General features: G+C 40.7%; 2 protein-coding genes across 4 annotated transcripts in view; both read right to left on the bottom strand.

Moving 5' to 3' along the window:
* The window catches only part of pkig (protein kinase (cAMP-dependent, catalytic) inhibitor gamma), a 30604-nt gene extending 18985 nt beyond the window's left edge, over nt 1–11619 (bottom strand). Inside the window, exons 1-2 of one of the 2 annotated variants that reach the window (XM_061673844.1) lie at nt 11604–11619; nt 11201–11540 (exon numbers count right to left, since the gene is read on the bottom strand). The gene's annotated coding sequence lies outside the window, so the exon portion shown is untranslated. The other variant, XM_061673834.1, reaches the window with a different exon arrangement.
* A 4349-nt stretch (nt 11620–15968) lies between these two features.
* ttpal (tocopherol (alpha) transfer protein-like) lies at nt 15969–22753 on the bottom strand. Of its 2 annotated transcripts, none has more exons than XM_061673820.1 (6): nt 22665–22753; nt 22142–22350; nt 21250–21493; nt 19736–19929; nt 18652–18762; nt 15969–16700 (listed from the first exon to the last, which is right to left on the bottom strand). In XM_061673820.1, the coding sequence occupies exons 2-6, from the start codon at nt 22331–22333 to the stop codon at nt 16419–16421; spliced, it is 1023 nt and encodes a 340-aa protein (XP_061529804.1). In that variant the 5' UTR covers nt 22334–22350; nt 22665–22753; the 3' UTR covers nt 15969–16418. The 2 variants fall into 2 exon arrangements, with proteins under 2 accessions (XP_061529804.1, XP_061529794.1); XM_061673810.1 differs by lacking the exon at nt 22665–22753 and adding an exon at nt 22479–22656.
* Between the last annotated feature and the right edge of the window lie 2923 nt (nt 22754–25676).

Consider the following 25676-nt stretch of genomic DNA (forward strand, 5'->3'; position numbering starts at 1 on the left):
GCCCAGCTCACACTGCACCTGACCCCTATGACCCCTCCCACAGGTGGTGAGCCCACAGGAAGGGGGACCCACGTTACCCTTTATGGCTTTGCCCGGCCGGTACCCATGGGTGCAGGCCCAACCACCAGGCACTTGCCTTCGAGCCCCACCTCCAGGCCTGGCTCCAGAGGGGGGCCCCAATGACCCGCGTCCGGGCAAGGGAAAATGTCTTCCTGAAGTTTTCATCTTCATAGACGTTTTTTGGAGCTGTGCTTTGACTGGTCCCTCACCTAGAACCTGTTTGTCATGGGTGACCCTGCCAGGGCCATAAAGCCCCAGACAACTTAGCTCCTAGGATCATTGGGACACACAAACCCCTCCACCACAATAAGGTGACAGCTCAAGGAGGGGCTTGAAAATAAAAAGATGAAAACAAAAAATAATATGAAAAAGACAGAAAAAGAAAATGTAAAAAATAGAAAAAGAAAGAAAGGTGTACACAAAGGAAAAGAAGTCCCGCACTCAATCTAGAGGTGCTACAATGAATCGATTAATTACCAACTAATTGAATATCAAATGATCATTTTGATAATCTATTTAGGACCAGGGCGGCACAGTGGACGACTGGTTAGAGCATCAGCCTCACAGTTCTGAGGACCGGGGTTTAATCCCCGGCCCCGCCTGTGTGGAGTTTGCACGTTCTCCCCATGCCTGCGTGGGTTTTCTCCGGGCACTCCGGTTTCCTCCCACATCCCAAAAACATGCATTAATTGGAGACTCTAAATTGCCCGTAGGTGTAACTGCGAGTGCAAATGGTTGTTTGTTTATGTGTGCCCTGCGATTGGCTGGCAACCACCTCAGGGTGTACCCCGCCTCCTGCCCAATGACAGCTGGGATAGGCTCCAGCACGCCCGCGACCCTAATGAGGAGAAGCATGGATGGATGGATATTTAGGACCATTGTTTAATTGAAAATTGTCCAAATCCTCTGATTTCTGCCTCTCAACAGTAAATATTCTCTGATTGCTTTAGACCAAAAGCATGATTATCGATGCACTGGTTAACTTTGTGTTGAGCTCAATTTTATTTTGGAAATCAACTATTCGATTAATCAATGGAATAATCGATACAGTGGAGTCTAAAAATATTAAATAGTTGCAGCCCTGGCACACCTAGCAAACCTGTGCCATTAACCTGACCAACACAAAAGTCAACTAGCTAGTCCCTCAATGATCATGTTAACTACTGTATGTCTGAGTTTCCACCACACAATCAAATTATGCCGGAGAAGAAGGTTAAAATCATTGACACCCTGTTCTCTCAGTGTCTCTGCCTTGGTCAAATGGCACCTAACGATTTGTCTACTAGTGCTGCATAAAATTGAGCTCATTGGTGCATTCGGATCACTTGAGCTTTTGCCACCCGGAAGTATGTGTGAAGTCATGGTAAAATGTCCATACAGCGTTGTGAAGACGATGAACCTACAGGAACATTTCGCTGTTGTCGGGCAGAACCCTCGCATTGGCAATAGCATCACTTTTCAGGAAAACAAAAACACGTCTTTGTTGAACATGATTACAGAGAACATGGCATTTTCAACACTTAAAAATTTGCCAAAATAATAAACTCGCGTGGGGACTGACCAATAGTATCTATTTGTAAAAAAAAATATATATATATTAAATTGATCAAATTTGGACATAAAAATTTTACGCCCGACAGTGACGACAGATATAGCACTTTTATTTGTCTTACTGTCTCGCTCTCTCTCGCTCTCTCTCTCTCTCTCTCTCTCTCTCACACTCTCACACACACACACTCACCCGGCAAGAGGCGTATGCTGGAATAACAATTGGGATTGAGTGTCTTGACCAAGGACACGTGCACAAGAGAAGCAGGCGAGTGGATCGACCTGCAAATACTGTTAGTTGACAACCTACTTGATCAGCTTAGCTGCCACTGCTGCCTCCACTTTCAATTGCTTTAAGCCTTCAAAGGAATGTAAACATCTTTATTTCTAGCTTCAGTAGGGGTAAAAATCGATCAAACATTCATCAATGTGCAATGCATTAATTTCATCAGAGGCAAAAAGTCACGCGTGACTATGGTCGACTTCATTAGATTTACTTGTTCGATGTGATCTCCAACACAGTATTAGGAGTAGTAAGGCCACACTGAAAAGAAAGAAATATACAGTACTATGTCAAATTTTGGAGTGACCAAGACAATGTTTTCCATGAAAACACACCTCTGTATATTCAGTACCTGTTTACACACTACCATTCAAAAGAGTTGGGGGGTGGGAGTCAATTTGAAATGTCCTTGTTTATTTTGTGTATTTGTTCCATGCCATAATTTTTTTTTCATGATCTTTGATGCCCTTTTATTGAGTTTGCAAGACAATTTGGGTTGGAAATGCCCAGAATGCCCTTCTTTTTCAAGCTATTCTAGTTCGCCTTTTAAGCCTGGCAACTGAGACTGGTTGGAATGGCCATTTCAACGTAAGTACAATGCACCAAAAATCGGATAATGAGTTCAGGAGAAATTCATTTTTTTGTGTTGTGGGGGTGGGGTGAAGACCTTTTTGGGGAATGTTTGTGTGATATTGCCGAATGAAAACCAGGTCAAGAAACGCCTTCAGAGTAAAAGCAGTATAACTTGATTATTTCTCAATAAATCTCCTCGAGCCTTTGGGTTCCTCTGCTAACACCTCCTCCAATTGGCTGACAAGTTTCAGTTAAAATGAGCTTGTACGGGCCAAAACTCCTGAGGCGTTCTCCATGTAAACGTCTCAAAATTACTGTGACGCTTCAAATGGCATCACCTGGCCAAAAACTCTATATAAATAGTGTAAATGGACAATTATTCGTGAGAAGAGCTGTTTGGGCAGTAAAAAGTACTTAAGTCATCGACTGTTTTTTTTCTTCCATTTGTTATGGTGAATTTCAGAGGCAGCTGAAGTCTATCTGTAAAAATAAATAAATAAAATATTTTGAAGAAACCACAGTGCCCAAAGAAAAACAACCAACTGGAGGCTTGACTGACACCGTGTCAATCATTTGACGTGCACTCATAGCAGCCACATGACGCGTCCTCGCCCTGTCCTATTGCCTTGAGTTTCAGGAGTTTTTTTGAAACTATGGATGGATTATTCACCTCCGAAAAAAATTTCCATCCCTCATTTGCTCACAACAGGGGATAAAACAAGCAAACAGAAACAGAGCAAACGGAACTCAGGCAGCCGAGACGATTCAGAAGGACCACAGAAGTAGCACCATTTGTGCTCTCCGGGTACGTTTACCACCACTTTTTGATTTTTAAATGATTGTTCATTCCAAAAAAGAAAACTTCAACAACAAGCAGCATGCTTACTATCCTCATCAAGCAGTAATTTTCATTAAAAGGAATTTGGACACCATTTCTCATTCACTGGCACGAGAAAATGTGTCCAAACTTTGACCGGTCGTGTACAAAAGTAGTATTAGTTGGCAATAGTACAACTATCTGCTTAGCTCAGATGGAAGCATGACGTGTGTGAGTTTTTAAAGCCACTTGTTAAAATATGACTCCCTTCCTTGCTAAATTCTGACTTTAAGCTTGTAATATCATAACTTTTCTTCCTCAGAGATAAATACTCTAAAAACGCTATTTTCTACAACCCCAGCAAGACGATGCCCATTGGCATCGTCTTGCTGAAATAAGCAGGGGCGTCCATGAAAAACACGTTGCTTGGATGGCAGCATATGTTTCTCCCAAACCTGTATGTACCTTTCAGCATTAATGGTGCCTTCACAGATGTGTAAGTTACCCATGCCGTTGGCACTAACACAGCCCCATACTATCACAGATGCTGGCTTTTGAACTTTGTGTCCCTAACAGTCCGGATGGTTCTTTTCCTCTTTGGCCCAGAGGACACGACGTCCACAATTTCCAAAAACAATTTGAAATGTGGACTCGTCGGACCACAGAACACTTTTCCACTTTGCAACAGTCACTTTGCATTAGATGAGCTCGGGCCCAGAGAAGCCGGCAGCTTTTCTGGGTGTTGTTGATGAATGGGTTTTGCTTTGCATAGTAGAGTTTTAAGTTGCACTTACGGATGTAGCGCCGAACTGTATTTACTGACATTGGTTTTCTGAAGGGCACGGTGGCCGACTCCCGGCCACGCCTGTGTGGAGTTTCCATGTTCTCCCCGTGCCTGGGTGGGTTTTCTCCGTGCACTCCGGTTTCCTCACACATCCCAAAAACATGCGTGGTAGGTTGATTGGAGACTCTAAATTGCCCGTAGATGTGATTGTGAGTGTGAATGGTTGTTTGTTTTGTGTGCCCTGCGATTGGCTGGCGACCGGTTCAGGGTGTACCCTGCCTCCCGCCTGAAGATAGCTGGGGTAGGGTCTGAAAAACAATCAAGTTTATCAGTTTGAACATGAACTATCTTATCTTTGTAGTGTATTCAATTAAATATAGGTTGAACATTATTTGCAAATCATTATATTCTGTTTTTATTTATGTTTAACACAACTTCCCAACTTGATTGGAATTGGGGTTGTATGATTGATGTTTTCCCCTTGAGAAAATATTACATTGCTCTGAGATCATAATGACTATGTAGAGAGAATATGACTATTCCCAAAAGATTCCGACTTTTATAGGAGGGGGAAAATTTTTTTTAAAAAAAATAATAATAAAATAAAAATATCAACACTCATATGATGAGGACCATCAAGAAACTATGACTGTCAAATGATTGCAATTTAATAAAATAATTTATTTTCTTTTGACTCCCACGGGAAAAATAAGACGATATTCTTGCACAATTACAATTTATTTATTTATTTTAAATCTTAAAAAATAATAAATAAATAAAATAAATAAAAATCTGACTTTATTCTTTTAAATTTAAAATGTTTTCCTGAAAAACTACTACTTGGACTTTGAAACTCAGAGCGGTTTACAGTGAGGCAGCTCTTCTACTGCACATGGTCTTAAAAAAACAAGTGAGACACACTGATGCCACAACAATTTGTTTTCCTCATTCTTGTATTATAACTATCGCACGAAAATATAACTAATTTCAAGAATTATGATTTATCCATCAATACAACGTCATTCTTGTATGACAGCAACTACATTGAGAAAATACGACAATTCTGAAAAAGATTACAATTCAACAAAAAAAATGAATAGGCCAATATTTTATCTCTTAGGATTCCCACAGGGAAAAATAGACACTCATAACGATCTGATGACTATCTTGACAAAATTTTAACTTTTCTCAAAACAATATGACTTATAAAAATACTTCATTCTCAAATGATAACGACTTATCAAAAAAACATGACTTTATTCTCGTATGATTACGACTTTTTTTCTTGAAAAAAAATAAGCTTGCTCTCATAAGATTACAACTTGAATTTCTCCATACATGTACAATCGAGATCTGCCTTGAGCAAATCCCGCATATGATGTCCTGAAGCATGCATGGAGGACACGCATTCCTCTTAAATAATAGAAAATGAATGTGCTAGTTACAAGCTGAGTTCGTCGGTGACTTGTGTAATCAGACAGCTCAAGCGATGGCTCTCATCTTCTCTTCATGGGGAAGTCCGGGTGCTAAAAACAGAAGAGCTTAAGTCCTCAGTGCAAAGAATGGAGTTGGAGGTCAGAGCCGTTGAACCAACAAATCCCCGTCTGCAAAATATGGACCCATTAACGACATGATTACACAGCAAGAGGCATTCAAAAATAAGCCATAGGCAGTGCTTTCTTGTCGCATCGAAAACTCTTACTACCGCCGCAATGGAGACAACCAGACGCCCTGTGCATCTGCAAAGTTTCTGGGATGGACTTAGACAGTGGACATGATGTCACCTCAGAAGTCTACGGGCGAATGATCCACTTCAAATAATAGGATGCCATTTTGAAACACAGCATGCGACTTCATTGTGGAGAAGCTTTAATCTAGCTGTCCCAGACAGAATAGGAACATCTTTTAAGAAAGTATTTCACCTTCAGCACGACTGAGGCGTATAAATTATCATATCATCACTCATACGACAGCATGGACAAGGTGCACTGAGACCTGACCATGAACTTCTACTCCTTACATGGTGACTACACTTCACATTTTTTTGTAAAATACAGCGGTTGAAATAAGTATTAAACACGTCACAATTTTTTCTCATTAAATGTATTTCCAAAAGGTCCTATTGAGATGAAAATTTCACCAGATGTTGGTAACAACCCAAGTAATCCATACTTACAAAGAAAGTAGAACACAAACGCTCAGAAATTAAGTTGTGTGTAATAATGTGAAATGACACAGGGAAAAAGTATTGAACACGGCAACTGGTATTTATTTAAGACTTTGTACAAAAGCCTTAGTTTGCAATGACAGCTCCAAGACGCCCCCTGTATGGAGAAACTAGTCGCATGCATTGCTCTGGTGTGATTTGGGCTCATTCCTCCACACAAGCAGTCTCCAAATCTTGAAGGTTCCGTGCGGTTCTTTTATGGACCTTGAGTTTCAGTTCTTTCCTTAGATTTTCGATTGGATTGAAGTCAGATGATTGCCTGGGCTATTCTAGCAGCTTTATTTTTTTCTTTGAGAGTTTCCTTGGCAGTATGTTTTGGATCATTATCCTGCTGAAATGTCCACCCTCGTTTAATGTACGTGCTGCTCGTAGATGACAGCAGATTTTTGTCAAGAATGTCTCCGTACATTTGCCTATTCATCCTTCCTTCAATAATGTGAAGTTTACCAGTACCATTTGCTGAAAAGCAGCCCCACACCATCATGTTGCCATCTCCGAACTTCCCTGTTGGTATGGTGTTTTGAGGGTGATGTGCAGTGCTATTTCTCCTCCAAACGTGGTATGCATTATGGCATCCAAACAGTTCAGTTTTGCTCTCAACAGACCAGACTATATTCTTCCAGTATTTAACTGGCTTGTCCAAATGTTGTTCAGCAAACTTCAAATGAGCTTTGACATGCTTTTTTTCCAGCAATGGGGTCTTGCGTGGTGAGTGTGCAGACAGGCTATGGCGGTGGACATTACTCACAGTTTTCCTTGTGACAACAGTCCCTGCTAATTCCAGGTCTTTTTGAAGCTCGCCACATGTGGTCCTTGGCTCTTTGACAACTCTTCTGATTATTCTTTGCACTCCTCTGTCAGAAATCTTGAGAGGAGCACCTGGTTGAGGCAAATATATGCCTCTCTGCCGTTACCCATCATGAGATGTGTCTTGACTCACACCTTGGCAATGAGACCTTTTTGTAGGCCATCAATTACAATAGGACTGAACCAGCTGATATTCATTTCCAGTGACAAGAGGCTGGAGTGCTGTCTGATTATTGATAGAGTTTAGGTGTTGTCTTGGCTTTCCATTCCTTTTTGCACCTCCCTTTCTTCATGTGTTCAATACTTTTTCTATGTGTCATTTCACATTTTTACACGCAACTTAATTTCTGAGCTTATTTGTTCTACTTTCTTTGTATGTATGGATTACTTGAGTTGCTCCCAAGATCCAGTGAAATTTTCAGGTCAGTAGCACCTTTGGAAGTATATTTTGTGAGAAAAATGGTGACCTGTTAAATACTTATTTCAGCCGCTATACAGTATATCCATGAAATATACTTATGCAAAAGTGAACTCTGTGACGCATTGTGTAACCCCATAACCCTGGAGCTGGACTTCTCCTCGGTACCTGCTCTGAATTGAAATCAGACTGTCACAGACAGGCTTTCTAATATCAACATGTTCTGTGGTGGCCAAAAATCATATTAGCAGCATGACAAGATTTCCCAAAAATGAGTCTTTCAAAAGCTGAGTCTGGTTGCAATAGCCACTTCAACCGGAGTACAAATCAAACATCAGATGATGGATTCCAGAGAAATAGATTTTTCTGTGTCAGGAAAAAAAAATCTTTTTGGGGAACGTTTTTGTGTGATCAATCACCTATTGAAAATCTGGTCAAAAATGTTAAGAGTAAAACCGTATACTACCTTGATTATTTCTCAACATATCTCTTTGCCCCCTTTCATTTCATCCGCTACTCGGGGAAGCAGTTCACTGGCTGACAAGTTACAGTTTCAAATTTCCACTAATAAAGTGGGGGTTCTCCAAGTCGACGCGCCAAAGTTACATTGACGTTTCAGATGTCACTTGCCCTAAAAATAGCAAAGTGATGACATTTGCACAAAAAAAAATACAGTCTGACAAAATGACCACTTCAACCTGAGTATTACGCAACAGGAATTTATTTATTTATTTTTTTTTTTTTTAAATCGGATGTTGTGTTCCCGAGAAATTTAGTTTTTTGTGTCGGGATGAAATTCCAACACATCCATGTGTCAAAATTTGCCCTAAAACCTCGACTTAACTATCGCAAATGGAACATTATTGGTGAGAATAGCAGTGTGGGCAGTAGAATAGGTCATGTACTTTCGTCAAATATTTTTTTCCTAAATGTATTTGTTATGGAGGATTTTAGAGGCGTTTGAATTACTCATTCAATGTTTTTTCACTACTTTCATGCAATTAGTGGTGGGTTTCAACTAAAAAAATAAATGTTTTTGTTGAATCTTTGTAATTAATTTAGATAAATCACCTTTTAATAAACTCAAATTGGCTACCGGTATTTTCAAGTTTTTGACTCACTGCCTTTAATGTCTTTAGACGTCAATTACGATTTCAGCAGGGAGGGGTGGCAGAGGATCTGGCACGGTTTGCCTGTGAAATTCAATCTTGTACACACTAGTCATGCACGGAAATGACAATTCTTGGCCTAACCCGCAAACCAAAAATGAGGAAACCAAGGCCAAAAGCTGAAACACCAAGAGAAATACCTCCATCCATCAATTTTCTTTACCGCTTATCCTCACTAGGGTCGCGGGCTGCTGGAGCCTATCCCAGCTATCTTCGGGCAGGAGCGTTATTGTGTATTTTCTCTCCAGACACTTATTCATTTGCTTTCTATTTTGCGCTTCAAAGTTGGTTTAACCTCTGCGGTTCCGGGCAGACCTATGTGACAAGTGTACTGTATCCCCCAATCACTTGTTACTGTGTTTTGCAACTACATGTAACAATAGCTTAGACATTAACGTGGCTTCTCCGTCTTCCTCCTCTTAATTACTCCTTGTCCTTCCTTCATGATAACGATACTTGTCAGAAACGTAGCTGTTTCGCTGCCATGGAGGGAATGATTAATTGCATATGCTGCATTGACACCGGACGCGAGGTGAACTTAGCAGTGTTATCGCTAGCTAGTCGTAGCTCGTAGGTAGCTGGGGCAGTGCAAAATAGCATGCAACAGGCATTCCCCAATCGGAATAGCAGAAAGCAAGGAGGTTGGGCAATTGTTTAATGTGGACGCGGCATTTGAAAATGTATTTATTTATTTTTAAATAATGTGTAAACAACAATGCTCTGGCCGCTGTTTTTGCTTGTGTCATCACAACATCCTAATTCGGCAGTTTTATTTCAGTGACAAAAGTCTCTCGGCTCACTTTTCGGTCATTTCCAATGGCCGAAGATTTGACACATTATTATAAACAGAGTATGTGTCTTGGTCCTTAGTAGAAAGTTTGTGTTGTAAAAAGATAAGAGTTCAAGAAGTGAATGACAAACACCATGTAAATAAAAATAAAATAAAAAAAGCCACTAACATTCAACTCGGGCAATGTGATGAGTTAGCGTCGCTCAGAGTGCGTTTCTTAGTTGCACATCTGCAAATAAATTATTTTACCATCAAAATCCGTTTCCTCAGTCTTGCTTTTCTTCTTTTCCAGTCTGAGGTGTCACACAAGTAAAATAATATTGCCGCCAAAGTCACTGTTCTGCTTGACATGGCTGTGTGAGCCTTGTCTTCTGTTCAGTACAGTAAGCCAGCAGGGCAGCCATACAGGGTGTTGTTCAAGGTCAACAGGCCATAAATTATTTTTTTAGCGATAGCAGCTTTTTTTTCCCCTAACATCACTGACTTGTGTGTTCTGTCTGCTTCCCTTCCATCCCCCCAGGCCATTCTGAAGGTTTGGCTCAGGGTTTCAAGACAAAAGATGCAGTCAAGAGCTCGCATTATGGAACAAATTTCTCACACCCACATTGAATTTCAAATCCATCAGGTTGTTGATGCAACAAATGTGAAACAAGTGATTTATTCATGTCTCTATACTGGTTGCCCCGATTTAAGCAACACATTTACCACGCTCTGTCCTTGGTGTCACCTTTTCAACTGCTTTATCAATGGTCCTGAATACAAATTGGCAGCAAGTAACTTGCGTCGTGTGCAATAAAATCACTTGTGATGTGCAACAGTTTCCCCAAGCCATGACAGTTGCCAAAGCATCAACAGCTTCATCTTTTCCAAGCGAAAACATCCCCTAGGTGGTACACTGCCTGGTTAACTTGTGATCACCTTAATTTCTTCTCCTTTTAATGCACAACAAGGATGTTTCATCGCAACATTGCTGTGTTAGTTATCGTGAGCTAAGCAACTGGGGGGGGGAAGAAGAAGAAAAAAAACAAAAAAAGAAGAGCAGAGATGCAGGCAAGAAGCCAGTGTTTATAGTCACTCATGCCCAGTGATGCTGGCGCTTGCCCAGCAACACTCGAGCAAAGCGGGGGTCCCTGGTGGGGGCTTCCCAAAAATTTCCCTTTAGGATTGGCTTCTGTTATAGTGGGCCAGCGTAGTCTTTTTTTTTTTTTTTTTTTTTTTTTTTTTTTTTTTTTTTTTTTTTTTTTTTTTCCCCCGGTCAGCAGGCACGATGTTGCGTGCAAAGCTACCAATGCAAAAATAATAATAATAATAATAATAATAATAATTTTTTTTTTTAATGAAAAGATGAAGCGTATGAGCGAACCGACTGTGGATAGTCAATTGCAGACGCTAACAGGCAGCTAGCATGTTGACCGCAAGGCGAGCACAATTAATTAATTGAAATGTCGTCATTTAACATTATGGCACGTTTAAGCGAAGGTGGAACATGTGAGGACAACGACGAAGAAAGGAAGGAAGGAAGGAGGGAGGGAAGGAGCGAAGGAGCGAAGGAGCAAAGGTGTACGTTATGGCTTGTCTGCTCGCCCCGGAACGTTCGCCACCGCTTCGTGACCACACAAATTCACCTCCAAATGAGACATTTGAAAAGCATTCTCACAGCGACAACGAAGACGATTACGCCGCGCCGCCGGACGCGACATTACCGAACCGAGCGCTTCACTAACCTTGATACGTTCGCCTCCTCTTATCCACTTGTTACAATGGAGATTGAACACCATGGATCCCCGCTTAAGTTTCCTGGCACTCGGAAGCAAAACAACAAAACTGGCCGAACCCGAAGCTGCAAGGTGACGGTAAGGATGAGCAAAGAGCTCTTTAAAAGCCGACGGCGTCTTGCCTTCGTTGGTTCGGGTAGCGTCGGCCAACAACGGCGAAATAAAGCTTGTGTGTGTGTGTCTTCTTCCAACAGCTGTTGTTCCAAAATGGAGTTAGTCGAGTGACAGCCAACCAGAGTGGAGGCTCCCACTCCAGTCCTCCTTCGTGGGTTGGAGCCTAACCCCCTCTCTGCAACTCAACATCACACGCTTACACAAAAATCATATTTTTGAAGGGGGGCGGGGCTCTTACCGTGTGTTTCGTGTGTTCCCTTAACAGCTTTTAGTGGCGCATCGAACCAGTAAGTAGACACCCACCTGATGAGGCTTCCTCCTCGGATTTGTATTATATCATCCATCCACGGAGGATGCTCGATCAAATGTAAGCAGTAAATGTGATGATCATTTCTGTAATCCACCATGAAAGATGACTGATCGTTTTAGTGATTAATCCAAATTAGACATTCGCAAACATTCGCTTTTACTTTAGAAATAGATATTTTTTTAAATGTGCATATTTTCTGACATGTCACGGACCAACCCAGGAACTGAATCATAGTCAATTTGTTTTTGCATTTTCTGCGCTATCATTTTGAAATAATGTCCTGTTTTTGAATAAAGAGATGGAAATGATTGTTTTTATTCGATTCATGGATTCATCAAAAAAAAAAATTGACACGTTAATCGATTATTCAAATAATTGATAGTTGTAGCCCTAGTTTTGCTCGTTTGAGATGCAAAATAGCAATTGTCAAAGGGGAATTTGCAATTACTTTTTTAATCAATTTTTGTCATAAGTGGTCAGCTACGCCTTCTGTCGCTGATTGTTTGTTGATTGTTTTTCCTCAGGTGCAGTGGTTTCTCTTACAGTGGACCCCTGCCTTTTTGGGGTTTGGCATTTGTGAATTAACCTGATCGCAGATTTCTTTTTGGAACCTATCCCCAGTTTATCGCGGAAAGCCCCTTTTATTCGAGTTTAAAAAAAAAAAGAATAATAATAATGTTGTTTTTTTTTTTTGGGAGAATTTCCTTTTTATGGCAATTATAATGACCGTCAATTATTCATAGATTTTTGCTATTCACGGTCGGCCCCTCCTCGGTTTAGAGGTGGTTTCTCAATCTTAACGTCACGGACTAATGTTACTGCAGACCTCCGTAGCAATAAGAATGAGTGCGTAAAAAACAGAGAATGTACAAAGTTTGGGATCATGTCACACTTTAAAAAGACGATAAAATGTCTACTGCCAATCAGAACGACTGCACATCTCCGCTAAAGTAAACATTGTTATCTTATTTAATGTAGCCTACCACTGCTCGCTAGAATGGATTGTAATCCCTCCACAGTTGATCAAGGATAGGCACAGCCGCCAGTGCACTTTTAATCAGTTTATTGAACAAACAGTAATAAAATAAACATGTAAAAAGGACATTCATAGGTAACAACTGACACCCAACATGCAGACAAGCTAACAGGTTAGCCAGTAACTAGCCAGTGGCTAACCTGAGCCAAATCCACACTCTCAATTGCTGACTCCCTTGTCACTCACAAGGCCAGGCCCTGCCCTTTAAAGGCACACATACATTCAAAGTCGCAGATTTTACAGTGAGGATGGCGACCTGAAGTTGTACAAAATAATACATGCACCACACATATATTGTGTCATGCATCAAGCTTTAAAATATATATAAACAATCAAATAAATATATGGTTGATACATCTCGGCTTTTCATCTATCGCTGGAGGTTTTGGAACGTAAATCCCGTGATAAACAAGTGATTACTGTATTTGATTACAAACATTAAAAACTCAGTATTCCATAATGTATCCCCTTTAACTTATGGCATCACCAACAACAATGCATGAGGAGAAAAAAAACTGCAGTTAAGATTGCAATGCCCGTCTTCTCCACTTTCTAAATGTGTTCCTCTCTCTAACACCAATTTTTTGTTAAATGTCAACAACAAAAAACTCAAACTGTGAGATTACATCACAATTTTTTATTCCAGAGGGAACCACTGAATCCACCAGCTGGATACACATTCAACCTGATTTTTTTTGTGGCATTTTATAATGTTGTAAATGGAGTAGAGGACACTGTTTACTGAAAAAAAAAAAAAACATAATGGAAATGGAGCATGTGGAGATAAAATGCAGTCAAATCCATATGACAGAGGCCACAAAGAAAGAGCATGAAAGAGCTGAGTCCTAGCTGTGTTAATGTTTCTGTGGCAACCGTCCAAAAGCAGTCCTGCGGACTCACATGCCCGCTCTATTTTCATCCAGACGCGGACACTGCACTGATCAATGCACTCCGTCAATCCATTATGCCTTTCCTACATTCATTGTGGAGATCATTATCAATAGCAATAGTTCGTCTGAAGTCTGGCCAACACCTGATGTTAAGACGCGTTTGCTCGGCAATCACTTTTCTAATGTAATTTTCTTTCTGTCGTATTATTTCTACAAATGCACATTACTTTATCGGCGGAGAGACTACAAAAATGTGCAGGTACTCATAAGAACAAATACAGTGGTGCCTTGAGATACAAGTGACTCCACTTAGTCTTTTTTCATACAAGCTGTATTTTTGCTTTTTCCAAATATTCTAAAATGAGCTCTTTGTGGTGGCAGTAAACTCAACATCATGGGAGACGCCACAGACGTGCTAACACTTAGCATCTCCAGTATGTGGTTGTAATAAACCTTTAAGGAACCGATACTTGAACACCAATGGTGGAGAAACACATGTAGCCATACAACAACCGTCACAGGTATATTCTTTATCCTCTGCAAAGAATGATTTATATTACTGCTCTAGGGAGTATTGCAAATTGGGATTAGGTTATATCTGTCTGTATTATACTGCCCTCAGTTGACCAAGGCACACACACCAGAAGCAGCAGCATAATGGACAGTGAAGCAAAAAGTGTGACAAAGATGGTTTTAATTATTTAATTTCATTATTTACATTCTACTTGTCATTGCTGTATGTTTTTATAAAGTACAATTCTATAGTGCTATTTTTCCACATTAAAGCAAACATTTTTGTAGTTTTTGTGGGAAGGCTGTAACAGATACATCCCTTTCCATTCCTATCAATAAGGATTTGGGATGTGAATGTTTTAAATTACATGCGTGGTCATGGAACGAATTTAGTTTACTGTATGTCAGTCAAACAGCTGACTTATTTTTATTTTGATTGTCTACAATTAGTGAAGAACGAAACCAGTTTGGGTAACTCAAGATCTTTTCAATAGCAGTACACTTGTACTAAAAAATAAACACAGGCTTCATCATTTGAATTAGACTTTACTGTTATATTCTGCTACGCAATACACTGATAGGAACAGACATGCACAAAATATAAAAGACAAGCAAGCTATTGCTCAAATAAACAAATCATAAGGAAAGCAGATGCAGCATTATGGCGCTGCTCTGCACATGACAGTGGTATATTTGGCAAAGTCAGAACGGAATGTTCAGTTTCTGCTGCATTTCCCCATTCGACTTGTGTGATCACCAAGGGCCTTTGAGATGGAAACAAACAAACAAAAAAGACATATGGGTAAAATGGCTCGAAGAAGAAAAAAAAAAAATCCGCTATTACAGAAATAATCCTCTCTGAAGATTTGAGGCAACAGAAAAGTATCATCAAAAAAGGCCCGGGAACACTGTGTGAAGTTACATCTTTCTAGAACACACATCCCAGTACATCCCATTCATGAGAATACACATGAATACAGCTTTGGCTAGTAGTATGCTACTATCAATTTAAGGCAACGTAAGAGCTGTTTACATTTGATACCAGTGTGATCCAAATTATTTCATTCGCTGCTTGAAAATATTTTGGTCATATTTACATTTAATTTAAAAAAAACAATTTCTGCCGGCGGAGCGGTGAACAACTGGTTAGAGCGTCTGCCTCACAGTTCTGATGACCGGGGTTCAATCCCCAGCCCCGCATGTGTGGAGTTTACATGTTCTCCCCGTGCCTGCGTGGGTTTTCTCCAGGCACTCCGGTTTCCGCCCATGCATGGTAGGTAATTTAAGTCTCTAAATTGCCCCTAGGTGTGAATGTGAGTGCGAATGGTTGTTTGTTTATGTGTGCCCTGCGATTGGCTGGCGACCAGTTCAGGGTGTACCCCGCCTCCTGCCCGATGATAGCTGGGTTAGGCTCCAGCACGCCTGCGACCTTTGTGAGGAGAAGCGGCTCAGAAAATTGATGGATGGAAATTGTTCTGCCTTTTATTTCAATATGAAAGAACATTGACTGGCGGAACGGTGGCCAACTGGTTAGCACTTCAGCCTGACAGTTCTGAGGATCGGGGTGCAAACCCCAGCCTCGCTTGTGTGGAGTTTGCATGTTCTCCCCGTGCCTGCGTGGGTTTTCTCCAGGGACTCCAGTTTCCTCCCACATCCCAAAAACATGCATGGTAGGTTAATTTCTAAATTTCCCATTGGAGTGAATGTGCATGCGAATGGTTGTTTGTTTCTCTGTGCCCTGCGATTGGCTAGTGACCAGTTCAGGGTGTACCCCGCCTCCCGCCCAAACATAGCTGGGATAGGCTCCAGCCCGGCTGCGGCCTTTGTGAGGATAAGCAGTACAGTAAATGGATGGATGAACATTGACTTAATCCACACTTTTTTTTTTTTTAACAGCAGCATTATGGGAGTGTGGGACTTGAGAAAGACTGAGCACTTTTATGCCTATACACAGTAAAGCAACTTGAAAAAACATCCATTAAAAAAAAAAAAAAAAAAAAAGTGAAGCGACCGGTTACGGCATATTCCTCATGCGTTTTTTTGCCATGCTCGTGTCACAAGCCGCCTGCAGCTGGTGACTGACTGAATGAGCCGAGTGCCAACTACACAACACGGACAATCCCTCTCCAAATAGTGCTTCTGTCGCCCCAAATCAGCTGGGATACGCTCCAGTTCACCCGCGACCATAGCGAGGATACAGAAAATGGATGGAGAGTATTAGCAGAAAACTAATATCAGCAATTTGCCCAACTAATACTAATGCCGTCGTAACAGGGAATGTCCCGGCAGTGAATGTCCAGTCTTTCAGTAACACGAGTAAAGTTGAGAGCGCGCCCCCCTAAAAGCGTCATTGTCCTGCCCACGGTCGGCTTCATCGCTTCGGAACAGCATGGACTCGGGCAGCATGGCGCCCTCCAGTGGGTCTGGCTGGCAGAACTCCACTATGAAGTCCTCCTCAGAGTCCAGCAGCAGTCTGGACCAGGCACGCATGTCCAGTTGCACGGCCGTGCCGCCGTACTCCTCTGGCAGGACAGAGCGGGGAATGTTCCGGTGCAGGGAGCGCAGGTCTGAGCTGTGGAGCATGTACTGGAAATGGAAACAAGAAAAGGGCAGCAATTAATTATAAACAATTACAGTGGTGCCTTGAGATAAGAGTGACCCAACTTACAAGTTCTTCAAGATACGAGCTGTCGATCGGCCAATTTTTTCTGCTTTGACTTGCGAGCGCAAACTTGAGATATGAGCGCTGTATGGTGGCAGGGGACTTAACTCGCAGTTTGTCACATAAAATGTGTAAATATTCTTCCAAAAAAAGGCTTCAAGCTGTTTATTGGCACTCTCAGCTGAAGGTTACTGTCAAATAGTCACATAGCCTCCGCTACCTTAATGCTAACATACAATGGGAAACTCTATAGACACACAGGGCTAACAACTAGCGTCTAAGTGGTGGTGGTGGTTACCCTTAAAGCAACGGATATCTGAACACCAATGTTGCTAGAAAACAAGTCTAACAATTTTCACAGGCATGTATTCTTCATGCTTTGCAAAGACCAACTCATATTAGTGCTGTACTGATGAGCCCAAAGTAAAATCAGTCCGTTTTATACTGCCCCCAGGTGGCCACGGTGCACATACCAGAATGAACATCACAATTGAAGGAGAAAGTGTGACAATTAATTACTCTTATGTTTTTATAAAGTATATTATAGAGTGCTATTTTTTGTAAAAAGGTTACAAATTTAGTAAAAAGATGTTTTGGGAAGGCGGAACGCATTAATGGTATTTCCATTCATTTCAATAAGGAAGGATAAAAGGTGTTTTGAGTTACGAGCGTGGTCTAGGAACAAATTAAACGCCTATCTCAAGGCACGACTGTATGTTAACAGAATGTTTACCAACCTTTACTGAGTCAAGGTACCTTGACGCATGAGATTAATTTGTTCCGTGACCACGCTTGTAATTCAAATCAGTCTTATCAGTTTCCCAAATAAAAATGCCATTAATCCATTCACTCAAGCTCCATTAAAAAAAAAAAAAAAAAAAAAAACACACACCAAAAAACATTTTTTAATAAGAAAAATACCACTCTGTCGTCTACCATGCCGCAGTAGTAAGTTATTTTTCATAGAGGATAAAGTAAATATATGAGTATTGTTCTATTGTCTGTTCCATGTGTTGTTCCACTCTTTGTGTTCAAATATATGTTGCTTAAAGGATTATAACACCGCAACATCAACGCTACCTTCGTTAGCCCGTCTGTGGGATTTTATTAGCATTAAGCTTGCAGACTTTCATAAATTATGTGGTTTGATTAAATACACAATTTGTAATTTGTATGATGTTTGCTTTTACATTAAACTTCAACTGGGAGTGGCAATAAATGGGTTGGCGCAAGCACACTTGGCCTCTTTTCTGAACTGTTCACTATGTGCCAAACTGCACATGGCACAACCAGGGAGGGCAGAATAAACATCAGAGATGACGTTTCTTCTCAGTTCTCACTTTTATAGGACCCATGGTGAGAAAATAAGTACACTCGTAAGTCAAAGTTTTGCTCCAAGACAAAGACCCCGCCTGACTTCAGGCAAGAGGCGGGGTACACCCTGAACTAGTCGCCAGCCAATCCAGGAGACAGGAAAAAAAAAAAACATTCACACCTACGGACAACTTCTAATTTTCATTTACCCTACCATGCATGTTTTTGGAATGTGGGAGGAAACTGGAGTACCTGGAGAAAATGGGGAGAACAGGCACAGAGAGAACATGCAAACTCCACACAAGTGTTGAGGCAGATCTGCTAACCAGTCATCCACCATTCCACCGCTACGTTAACAAATATACGTTATTTGTTGTAAATAAATAACTTTTGGACCACATTTGATAATTCCCTGCGGTACTCCTGCACAACTCTCACAGGACAGTGGTTGGGAATGACTGTGGTAATGAATGTAAAATCACCCCCTCAAAGAGATTGTTCTAGAATACTACTTTCATGTCCTTTGTTAGGACCTAAAAAGGATTCAAAGACAATAGTTACCCTCTCTGCCATCTTCTCCTTCAGGAAAGGTTTAATTACAGCAAAGATGCCTTTGAAAATCCTGGGTTCATTAATTATGTTAACAGCCTTGATTCTGATTGGGAAGCCATCCTGTAAATAACAAAAGAAAGTGTTTTTAGAGCAACCCCAACTAAGTTGTATTTTTTTGAGTACATTTGGAAATTCACTCAGGCACGCTCTCTACACTCCGGAACATTCTGAAACTCAAGAGCATCGTTGGGAGTGGGCCGTTCGGTTATTCAGCGCGTCACACTCTGGGAGCGCCGGAGCACAGCCCCGCCGCTCTGACTGAGGAGACATAGCGGCTGGAGCGTCAAGCAGGACGAAATGTTTATCGGCAGAACTTACAATATGGTGGACGCGCTGACAAATCCCTACCAATGGCCAACATGGTCGTTCATAAATTCATAGAAAATGGAGTGCGCTCTGCCTCTCTGAACACTGCATTCTCAGAGCGCAGTGAGAGCGTCAGACTGAATTTCCGAATATACCCAATGTGCAAATACAGATCGCAAATTGCTGTGAGAACAAAAGATGAACAATGACTCGAATGATAATATAAAAATAGAACATGAAACCCTTGTTTTTTGCTTCCATTTTTCATGAGCTGACCTCAAAAGATCTAAGACATTTTCCTATGTACACAGAAGGCCTATTTATCTAAAAAGAATAATTAACAAATATGTCTAAATCTGTGCTGATGAGCACTTCTCCTTTGCTGAGATAATCCATCCATTGAACAGGTGTGGCATATTAAGATGCTCATTACACAGCAACAAATTATGTGAAGGAGATGTGTTAAACACAGTCAACCAGTCACACACCAATACAGTAAAAGTGCACATTATAGAGTGGCCTTTTGTTGTGTGCAGCCAAAGAAACAAAAATAACAGTGTCTCATCACCTTCTTGCTATGCCACACCTGTGAGGTGGATGTATTACCTCAGCAGAGAAGATTTAGACAGATCTGTGAACAGTATGTGAGAGAAATAGTATCTTTCATCAGTATAGCATTAGGGAGGGAGGGAGAAAGAAAAAAAAAAAAAAAAAAAAAAGTTCTTACCTGAAGAATGCTCACAACTTTTTTGGCGAGGAAAGGGCCTGGATTGGATGCCTGTGACATACCAACTCCAGTGTAGTCCGCTAAGATAACGATACCGTTCACTTGCGTCTCCTCCGGCTGGATCAGCTTCTCCAGTGTCAGATACATGGCCCTCACATTGTCAACAAATGGGTAATCATTTGCTTTCCATTTTCCTGTACAAGAAGACAGATTCGTTAAGGTTGACTTAAGACTTAAACACAAATAGCATGAATGGTAGTTTTTTTTGGTTTAGAAAACTATTAATTCTAATTTGGAAAACAATTTAAATGCTGAACTAATGGTTGATATGCAAATTACTAGGCAAATATAGGATTTTGCAGGAATTTTCAAGATTGCTTGGTTATTATATGATTGTAAATTTAGCATAAGCTTGGTTAAAACTACCACATTTTATGCACATTCAGATTGCTACCCTGCACTGAACATCCCTTAAAACACGTTTCTGCAAATTTACTCTAGGTGATCTGCTCCTTGGCAATCCTTTAACAAAAGGATGTGTAGTAGTAGTCTTTAGTAATGAAAAAAGTAACTTATTTAAACACATTTTTTAAGGAGTTGGTGAAAATTCCACTAGACTGGTCACCATGCATGTTTGACCTTTTAACTGAACAAAATCAATGAAATAGGACTATGGGAAACCCAATGCTTCAATCTGTGCAGATTTGAATAAAAAAAGTTATTTGAAAAATACAATTCATGAACAGTAAATATGAGCATGACGCTCATGGGTTGCGAAAAATTCATAAAAATCGCATATCTTTTTTTTTTGTTTAGTTTTTGGCGCACAGTTGAAAAATTAGGTCGCACCTCTAGAGGCCTGTGTTGGTCACTTCAGTGGTTTAAAAACCTGAATTTCACAGACAAGCAGGACGAGACCCTATACCAAACCTACCGGTGAAAAACGTACTTGACGAATATATTCGTCGGTGGCAGTAAACGGTTGGATACCAGTTGACGAATATAATGTACACGGCAGTGAATGGGTTACGGGTCATGTTGTAAGGAGTTCATTTTATTATTAATAATGATATTTACAGTTTACTTTAAACTATTAATGTAGCTTTTTTATATAACCTTCTTAGGCAGTGGTGTTAATTACCCATAGGTCTTTACTATTCACGGCAGGGTTTGGTACCAATTGCTCACGAATAGATGTACTTACAACATATCTTATCTATGTTTGAAATTTTATGGGCAAAATGTAAAGATTTCAGACCTGAATGTGTTATTGCAATATGCAGTAGTGCGGACGCTGCTTTAGATTGATAAGGGTTTCAAATGACAAAACGGTGAAAATGATTATCTTTGCAAAGGCCAAATGTACCCTCATGTGGCCAGTGACTGGATAAGACGTGAACTCCCATCCACTTCTCGTTTGTGGACGACAAAGATGAATGAATACATTTGTGATGATTGCTCCTGTTTAAGTTATCAAAACAGTTAAGAAGTGCCTTCTTAATGCAGATACCAACCTGGCCGGAGACAGAGGATGTACCTTCCGTTAGGGTCCGGTCGAGGAAGGACTGTGAGAAAGCCCAAGTCCAGCACATGCTTCACTGTGGATGGCTTCAGGTCCTGAAAGACCTCAGGCCAAGCCTTACGTCCTGCGTGGTAATTAAGCAAGAGCTGCAGGGCTCGGTCATAGTCAAACTTCCTGGCCCGCAGGAAGCGCAGGAGAAAGGAGTCGTCAAGCCTGGTCCTGAGATTGGGCTGCTCCTGCACATTCCAGGAAAAAGAAAAAAAAAAATACACAACAAAGGCAATTTACTAAAATGAGTGTGGCTGCTCAGAATATCCTTACATCCATTTTCTAAATGGTGGACCCCCGCTTGTTTACATGGCCGTCAGCTCATTGTGAAAATCCACACAAAAAGGGGTGTAATTGCCCACGGATTAGAGAGCCACCGATAAATTGGCGGGATGATTAATCATGACAATTGTAGAGCTTCACCTATAAATTGACATCTGTCAATATCTAAACGATGTATTGACTTTTTTTTGCCATACCGAGATTCTGTCACTCTGCTCCTGTGTGTCTTGTGGTATATTTATGGTTCAAATTATTAAGATAGCAATTATTAACAATTTTTTGGAGGGGGGGGGGGGGGGGTTTGTGGGGGTCTGGACTGATCACCAACCAATCGTAGGGCACATATAGACAGAAAACAAAAAGCATTCAGACAAGAACATATGGAAAATTTTGAGTCATAAACGAACCTGACACGCATGTTTTTATAATGTCTGAGGAAGCCGGAGTACCTGGTGAAAACCAAGTCAAGCAGACGGGGTCCCCATGCTTGTGTGGGTTTTCGCCGGGTACTGCGGCAAACATGCAACCTCGCAGGAAATAGAACATTAGGAAACCTTTAGTATCATATCTCGTAGAGCTTGTACATCCCGTAGACGCCATTCCGGTTTCTCCTGGAGCTCCTCCCGTGCCTTCGCCACCAGCTCAGAGCTCAGGGTGCAGGCGTAAATAGGTGGTGGGGGTCCAGGGAACCAACTGTGCTCTGACGGATTGACTGGATCAGACCTGAGAGCTGCAGACTCAGCCATGGACTGACTGGATGAAGCTGTTTGGAAAGCAACGCACTGTCAAGGGCGCAATGTGTCACACCGCCGTTTACAAACACTTGCAGTAAAAATAAACAAATATATACATAAAAAGCAGAAAATCCCCACAGACCACGTAAGAGCCCACCATTTCTTCGAAGTCGAACGTGTCAGTGCAAGTTCTAAGCATCACTCGTCACAAACTGCATGGCTAATTTAGCATCACCCTAGAAATAAAGACGACGCGACGAAGCTCGAATAAGACAAAACGGGTGAACTTGAAGCGGCATTTGAATTATGATTCGTATGGGACGCTTTGACGCTAAATACTCGCCATCAATATCCGTCACGTTGATCCCAAATCACTGCGACAAAAATCACAACCGGGCTGGCGGCTTGGGCTACACAGTTAACAATTTCCGGGTAGAAAAATGACGAGCTCTCATTGGCGAATGGTCGTCACGTGATACACGACGGAAACGACTTCGTTTCCCCCCCCAAAGGTATTTTTTTTGTTTGACTTTTGTACATCAAAATAATATGTTCTTACATAGGATAGATCACAAAAATATCATTATCTATTGCATACACATACAAACAAATACAACTATAAGTATGAAATAATGATGGAAATGTGAGATCTAGATAAAACTGACTAAGATAAAAGCACAAAAAAACAGAAAAGAAAGCGTCATCTACTTATCAAATTTGTGTCTGATGGAAATTGTTTTAACAATATTCTCTGGAATACGAGTGGTTTTTATGGCCTTTCTATTTTTCTTCATCATCTTTAGAGCGCTATACACAATTTTTTATTCAGATTAAAACGTGAATATTGGATTTATATAATATCACTCTAGATTTGTTAACATGAAATTTGCCTAGTAGACAAAGACGTGATTTGTTTTGCTGCGCATGACGCGTTATTATGAATCCCACGTGGTTTCTAGGAAGGCCATGAGTCCGCTGCAATATGATTGGCTGCTGCATCCAGGCCGGACACGCCCGAGGCTCCGCAGATAAAATGAGATGACCATTACAATGTATGCTTTACTTACAAAATAAAAACAAAGTCACATATTGCCCCTCCAGTCTGGATGCAGCAGCCAATCACTCTGCAGCAGGGGCGTGTCCTGCCGAGAACTCAGTGGGATTCATAATAACACGCCTGAGCATTGACGCAGATTAGCTTGAAATGAAAAAACAAAAAATAATAATAATCAAATATATATACTAATAACAATAATCTCTCAAGACAATATCAACAACAACATGTTGACCCACTCTCAGTCATAGAAATGTTTTCCCCATTTTTAAAATGCGATTAGGCACTTTCAGAAAAGTACACGAGAGCACGACTGCATTTCTTTCGTGGTAAGGGCGGGAAGCTTCTTTTTGGTTTTTACATTTTAGACCTTAAAAAAAAAAAGGGGGGGGGGGGAAGAATCGGAAGTATATTTGTATAAAAGAATTTGTATTTGTATAAAAGAATGTATGGCTGAGGTAATTTTTCAGAGAGCAGAATCTGCGTTGCTTTGGAGCAGACATATTGACCTTCAAGAACACACCTCAACTACTAACAAAAAAGTAAACCTTTATTATCAGAGAAGTACAGTACATACAAATGAAATTCAAAGTAGCAGCCACAAACCTTTAGCAACATATTTGCAACACTTTCTAATTTGAGAAGTAGGAGTGGGATCTTGGTAACCTAGCACAGTTAGCATTTAGGGAATGCTGACAGCAGTTGATGATGAGTTGAGTAAAATGTCACTACGTCACAATGACGTCACGCACACTTCCGGGGGGCAAACGTGAATGCTTACTCATAGTAAACAAAGACTTCCATGTCATTTGCGAAAACAGGCTAAATGGCTTGAGTGATGATTTGTGCCTTGTTCTTTACCGCTTTAGTTTGACTGTGTGACGTGGTCGGAGAAAATGAGGTAAATTAGAGCACGTCAGCCGTGATTTACATTTCAACGGGTAAATTCATTCTGAAATTTGACAAAGTTAACATGATGATAACCGAGTGACAGCTAAATAAATTGACTTTTATGTTGCTCTGATTAATGGCTCAGATGTGCTCTTTTGACGCTGAAATGGATAGCATGCTTATAGAGCTCGAGCTAGCAAGCTATCCATTATGTTGTGCTAAATTACTCAAAAGACAAAGCAATCAAATATTTTATCTATGCCTGTTAGAAAATGCCTTCCACATTGAGGTTTGGTTCCCAGTCTGTCCCTTTCAAAGGCAGCCTTGTCGTCGTTGCACAACTGTACAGAACATCCATTCCATATTTCCTCCTCACCCACAAATTATGATTTTTTTTTTTTTCCTGAAAAAAAGGGGGGGAACTAAAACCATTCTGGCGGCGTAAGCCCAAACACAACACAGGTCAGGTCAGCGAGTCACTGGCACCCAGAAGTGGTGCCTATGGTTTACAAACATTATGAAAAGGTCTATGCCAGTCATTCTCAAGCCTTTTATACCAAGTACCTCTCCTACTACTAATACTACCTTAATGACTTACATCAAAATACAATATAGTGAAGTGTTCATCAAAAACAAGACTGAGGTTTCATTCCTAACATGTACATTTTAAGTTATTGTAAGCCACTGTAACATTCCGCACAGTTTGAATATTAAATATGGGGGAACAAAAATGTACGTAATGATTCAATTAAAACTCCTTAAAATACAACTAAACAGTACTTAGTGATTCTTTCGTCTACCACTAGAGGGAGCCCGGGTACCTCTTGTGGTACAAGTACCACACTGAGGATTACTGGTCTATACGATTTGGATTTGGATTTTGTTTCACTGGCCTGAATGGTGTGAAAATTAATGCGTACTATCCATCAATCCATTCATTTTCTAAAGCATTTGTCCTTATAGGATGGGTGAGCTGGATCATATCGCAGCTGCCTTTGGGCGAGAGGCGGGGGACACCCTGGACTGGTCGCCAATCAATCACACTGGACTGGCAATGACATTATGTTCATGTTCAAATGTTTTACCTATAGGCATTTTAATTGCATTTTTAATATGCCTTTTTTTATTTGGGGTTGTAGTAATAGAAAATATTGAACATGCCTACTCTATCAGTGAAATGTTTATGATGCATATCTCTTCTCTTTAAATTTGTGCAGTGATTTTTATGGCTGTTTATCTTTGAAAGCAACATGTTATCAGTGACCGAACAGCACTGCCACGTTGCACCATTCTGAAAAAATAATCGTATTCAGAGTATCCTTCATTTTCTGTGCGGTTTGTTTATATGGTGTACTGTTTACTGTGAGTGAAGAATATACAACTGCAAAAAATGTAAAAATAGACCTTGAT

This window comes from Phycodurus eques, chromosome 1, assembly GCF_024500275.1.
Source record: "Phycodurus eques isolate BA_2022a chromosome 1, UOR_Pequ_1.1, whole genome shotgun sequence".
Taxonomy (NCBI): domain Eukaryota; kingdom Metazoa; phylum Chordata; class Actinopteri; order Syngnathiformes; family Syngnathidae; genus Phycodurus; species Phycodurus eques.